The sequence below is a fragment of the Poromitra crassiceps genome (genome assembly GCF_964638095.1).
Source record: "Poromitra crassiceps genome assembly, chromosome: 15".
In the NCBI taxonomy this organism is placed as follows: Eukaryota; Metazoa; Chordata; class Actinopteri; order Beryciformes; family Melamphaidae; genus Poromitra; species Poromitra crassiceps.
The window spans coordinates 32,257,259-32,263,172 of record NC_139634.1 but is presented as its reverse complement, the minus strand read 5'-3'; the positions used below and the strand labels follow the sequence as shown (position 1 = coordinate 32,263,172).

Below are 5,914 nucleotides of genomic sequence, written 5' to 3'. Positions count from 1 at the left end.
TGAGTGTGTATACTAAGATCAAGAATGTACATAGCCAGTGCTTTCACACTGAAAAAAAGTGCTCAACTGGAAATTCTGTTGTTCATAAGTAAGTGTCAGTATTGTTAATCAATAGAAAAACAATTACATTTTTGCAAAGAATTATACATGGCTATAGTAAATATTCTCGCTGAAAAATCTGACTTTATTGGGTTACAGTGCTGATTAAAGTTATTATGTGTGAATTACCGGATTGCTTCCTGAGATTTCAGCATCGTTGCTTATTATATGCTCTCTCTCTCTCTCTCTCTCTCTCTTGCTATCTCTCCACAGTATCTCTCGCTCTGTCTCCGCCACCTTCCTCCCTCTCTCCTACACACACATTTGTGTTGCGCTCTTTGTTCTGCTTTCCGGGGAGTTTGTCACTTTCAAAATGTGTGCTGTGATTATCAGCCATCATTATCTCAAGCTGAGATCTGCATGAGAAACCTTGTGTCTGTCAGAAGAGAGGAGAGGGAAAGGGAAATGTGACAGCTGAGGCTCAGCGAGTGGGTGGTGAGTGCAGCAGGGGCAGGACCTGGAGTTGGCTGTGCCGTTCTCTGCAGCTCGTCTCCTCTCATTAGGGGATGCCAATCAAGACTTCATGTGAACCTCTTCCAAGCCTGTCCTCGGAAAAAGTTCTCAAAGAAAGTAAAGAAGTTTTTTTTTTTTTTTTTTTTTTTTTTTTTGTAATTTAGCTACCACTAATCCACCACCTCCCTGTCCGTCTGGCTGTCTTTCTCCCAGCAGCCACCCTCCCTTCTTCGTCGCTTGCTACACCATCTGGCCGCCATTAATTGTTTGTGTTTCTCTCCTGGGCTGCGGATGACAGAGCCGTACGATGCATATGTTGTGACTGTGAGCAGGTGATATACATTCCTGACTAGCAGCACTTTGCGATGCACCTTCCCTTCCAAACCATATGCTCCGCTAGGTGTTGTCCAACCTCGCCTCCGTGGTGGAAAGATGGCCTGGTTGCTAGGAGACGGCTGCACTGAAGAACGGTCCGTGCTGAATGGATGCTCTCTCTCTCTCTAAATTCTCTGTATCTCTCTCTCGCCATTTGTGTGTGGAGGCAGTAATGTCAATCAGATGAATGACAGATTTCCCCCCCCTCTCTGGCAGTCAGCATTCTCTCCGTGGAAATCAGCATTTCAATATGTCAAATTGAATTTTTGTTCCACACTATGTGTCAGATAGAGACTGGTGTGTATGCGTGACCTCATTGAAAGAGTTTATTTCAACCAATATCATTTATTTTCTTTGCCATTCACATCACTGAATTGCATTAAGAAATATTAAGAAACCAGAGCACAATATTTGTTGTCAACTTATGTATGCAGTAATGGATATTAATGTTTCAGCAGTTGAATATTTTACATCTGAACAACACAGCCTCAAGTTATGGGGTCTTTTCCTTTGCTGCATAATCGCCCATCCCCCGCCCCCACCAGCACCCACCAAAAAGTCTGTTCTGAATCAGATCTAGAACATAAATGCCAAATCCAATGTACAGAATTTAACAAACAACAAGCTGATTAATTGGATTTTCTCTGCCAAGGAAAAAAAAATATTTTTACAAGAATTGGAAATTTACTTTAAGCACACACAGCATGCAATGGACAATATGTTTCCTTACTTCACAGTATTATTTTTTATATGTTTACCCAGACTACAGGCCTACAGGATACTTCAGTGTCAAAGCAGCAAATCTGAATGCAGATTGAGTACTTTGTTTATCCAACCCAAAGCTCGTCCCTATAAGCATGAGCTCGCAGCACCTCTCTCATATCCTGTTGTTCTGTCCCTGAGCAGCCGGCGGTTGCTGCCGCTCCAGATAAGGGTTTTGGATGGTGTGTGTGGGTGACAGGCTATTACACGGTGTCGGTGCCTCCGTGTGTGTCTGTGCCCGTCTCTGAGCGGTGACAGGGTAGCGCAGAGGCATAGCAATTCCTTGGTCGGGCTTCTGGAAGGCTGATATCAGGTTCTTGATTTTCCGGAAATACCGCTTCTGCACACCGGGAACGGTCTGAAAAGGAGAGAGGCAGAGGAGATTTCAGAGCCCCCCTCTCCATCTCCACAGATCAAACCCCGCAGGGAAATGAAGAGGACACGACAGGGGCGCTCTCTCCGGGGCCGCGCCGCCTGAAACCAGCGCTCACAGATTCACCTTCTAAAGACATCAGATACATCAAAGTACGGAGAGCAGCGACACATGCCATATATCATCTTTGGCTGCATTTTGATTGGAACATGTTCCGTGGTTTTGCAGATGCTTTCAGGACTATGGTTAGGAAATATATTGAGGTTCTAAAAATGTCAGCATGCTGGATCACCGTGTTGTATCCTTAAAATAGTCTCCACACAGTAGGTTAAAAAATAAACATGCAGCAGGTGTATAAGTAGGTGGTTTCCAGTCCACACTGCGTGCCATTGCCTCTCCCACAGTGCTCTAGAGTATCTGCTCTGCCAGTTTGGAAACTGTCATGAGTACTGGAGAGCAGCTGGATGGGCTGGGAAGACATCATGTCAATCAAGTCAATAACACTGTCATTTATAGAGTAGGCTATATCTGGTCATTTGGTCCAACTAATATTGAAGATACAGTAAGAGAAAATCAATTCAGTTCAATAGACCCTTATTTATCCCCAAGATATGAGCAGGTAATGCATATCTATTCATCGAGCATGAGAATTCAAAATAAATATGTATATAGAAATATATTATGTAGGCATCTATAATGGCTTTTTTTTTTATCATGTTCTGATTTCTGATGTTTCTTCTGATTTTTCTCCCCAATTGTACTTGGCCAATCCCCAGTGCTGTCGTGGCCGTTGCCCCACCCCCTCTGCCGATCTGGGGTCAGGGTTAGAAGACTACGTACTGTAGAATAGCACATGCTTCCTCCGATACATGTGCAGTCACCAGCCGTTTCTTTTCACCTGACAGCGAGGGGTTTCACCAGCAGGACATAAGCGCGTGGGAGGGTCACGCTATTCCCAGCTCCCCGCAACCTCCGAACAGGCGCCCCGACCGACCAGAGGGGGAACTAGTGCAGCGACCAGGACTCGTACTCGTACTACTACCACCACTGAACGTGGTGGTAAAAAGCTCAATGCATATACTGTGGAGAGTCAGGTGGCTGCTGTTGAAAAGGAAAACGAGCAGCTGAAAGAAACCTTGCTGGACCTCCAATGCCGCTCCTTGAGAGACAATATTGTGTTCTCTGGAATCCCGGAGGATACCGTGAATCTGTTGCAATTCATGACTGAGCAATTAAAAATGAAACCAGAAACAACTGAGCGCATCACTTTCTCTCGTGTTTACAGAATGGGGAACGTTTCTGAGGGTAGGCCAAGAGCCATTGTGGCTAGATTTGAACATTATAATAAAGACAAAGAACTTGTTAAAAGCTAGGCCCAGGAACTCAGTAATACATCCTTTGGAAAGAATGATCACTTTCCCCCTGAGATTAACGCAAGAAGGAAAGTTCTATACCCAATTATGAAGCAGCACCGGGGACAAGATGCACGTACTTCACTGGTTGTTGACAAGTTGTACATAAACAACCAGTTGTACAGGGACTCAAAGGTTACTATGGTGGTTCCAGATGTGTTCTGGTCTGATGGGTTGTCAAGCCCTGGACTCATGATGCCTTCTATGGACATTTTAGAACAAACATGTTGATGGACCTTCAGTTACCAACTAAAAAATTGCACTTGGCCCATATCAATGTGTAGCCTTCCTAACAAAGTACACAAGGTGTTTAGTCTGTTGAACCATAACAATGTCCATATCTTAGCTGTTACTGAAACCCACTTGGATGTATCCATAGACAATGGTCAAATACATATAGATGGATACAGTGTAATAAGAAGAGACAAATAGGAATATATGTATACAGAAACATATTCATTTCCACAGTCGTGATGATTTACATGTCAACCAAATGGAAGCAATTTGGGTGTAGGTGCAACTACCACATCAGTCACCCTTTGTATTTGGCATTTCTATAAGCCTCCTAGTTCTAATGCAGCCTATCCTATGTGTTAGTATCGACCGAGCAACGGATTAGAACAAAGAGGCCTATTTACTTGGTGATTTTAATATAAACTGGAAGGATGAAACTAATGCAAATGCAAAAGGTCAAGTTTGTCTAATTTTGCTATCTCCTGTAATATGACACAGATGGTGGATGGTGCAACAAGATTGTCCTCTAGGAGAGGAATATGTGTGGAGACATGTATTGATTTGATTTTTTGTAACAGCAGAACAGAGCTCTAAAGCGAATTCCTTTCCTGTTGGCTGGTCAGATAACATAACAACAATCACATAGGGTATTTAGAGTAATTATAAGGTGTTTGTATATAATTTTGTATCTTTTATACTGTAAAATTGTGCACACGGACATGTACTGATATGTCGTAATGTTGTGTAGGGTATGTTGTTCTTATGTCTTATGATATTTGATATGGGTTATGTGTTGTATGTTTAATGTGTCAGGACTCTTGGAAGAGTAGCCTTTGTCTAAAAAGAGATCCTAATAAAAACTCAAATTCCACTGGCGTCCCACCCGCAGACACGGCCAATTGCTCTGAGGGCTTAAGAAATTATACGGGCGTCCGGGTGGTGTAGCGGTAGATTCCCTGCCTACCAACACGAGGGTCGCAGGTTCGCACCCCAGTGTTACCTCCGGCTTTGTCGGGCGGCCATACAGGCTGTGCCTGAGAGTGGGAAGGACGATTGGGAATATGTGTCCTGGTCGCTGCACTAGCGCCTCCTCTGGTGGGTCGGGGTGCCTGCTTATGGCGGAAGGGAACTGGTGGGAATAGTGTCATCCTCCCACATGCTACGTCCTTCCGGTGAAGCTCCCCCTGTCAGGGCAAAAGAAGCGGCTGGCAACTGTGCATGTGTGGGAGGCAGCATGGATGGTCTCTAGGGCTCTCCCCAGATCGGCAGAGGGTGCAGCAGCAACCGGGGCAGACAATAGGGCAGCAGGGGGGGGCCTACATGTAAGTATAATTGGGAGGAAAATGGGGGAAATCAGAAAAAAATAAATGACTAACAATAAGCCTTTAATTGATTAAACTGTACTTAAATCAGTTTGCTACAGTAGATCTCCATTTTAGTTGATGACCTGACAAATTAGGACAATTCAGCTTAAAGTCCTGAATTACAGTTACCGGTACATACCTATGGGCTTTTAGCACGTTCCATTTGTCTACAACAAGCATTTATTTCAGGATTTGTGCTGCATCTCAATCACTTAAACTGCTCCATTATCTCTGTGGTTTCAGTTAAAAAATGTTTTTATGTTGTTTAGAATTAATCATCAGTTTGCAACAAATGTTTTTCTTTGCTAAATGTCTTCCTTTGTGTCTTCCTAGCTAAGATGGCCTGGTTCCAACCACTCAACACAGTTTGGCCTTCGTTTGGCTCAACTATGTTTTCAAGGATCTTTGCATCTTTGTTTCTAATTCCTTTACAACACTTCTAATAAATTAACTTCTACAAAGCACTCGCAGGATTTATTAGGTTATAATTTAATAGAAAATAGAAAAACAACGTTGTATTACCATTTTGTCAACTACTGTAAGGACTTAGGTTACCTGCTGTCCTTTAAAAAGTAGCATCATTTGTTTTCATTTTGTGATATCAATCATTGTAAGAGAAGATGTCGCGTTTTTCAAATGGTGAAAATCTTGTTTTGCAATGAAACCTTTTTAAATCAGTCAATCAAATGGAGTGAGCACTTTCCATAGCACTGCACTTTGGCTGTCTCCTTCCTCCTGAGCCCATAGACTCTCTGGCCATGAGTGTTACCTCGCCCCTCCCCAATGTTTCATTAAAGTGACTGATATTGCACCCATGAATAATGTAAGCCGTTATTGAGCTT

At 43.2% G+C, this 5,914-nt stretch overlaps 1 protein-coding gene across 1 annotated transcript in view; it reads right to left on the bottom strand.

Moving 5' to 3' along the window:
• Positions 1-1,318: 1,318 nt before the first annotated feature.
• LOC310790279 (SH2 domain-containing protein 1A-like) overlaps positions 1,319-5,914 on the bottom strand; it is a 6,354-nt gene continuing 1,758 nt past the window's right edge. The window contains exon 3 of the mRNA XM_083651949.1: positions 1,319-2,047. Within this exon, the coding sequence (XP_083508075.1) occupies positions 1,805-2,047 (243 nt within the window). The 3' untranslated portion in view covers positions 1,319-1,804. The remainder of the gene's footprint in view (positions 2,048-5,914) is intronic.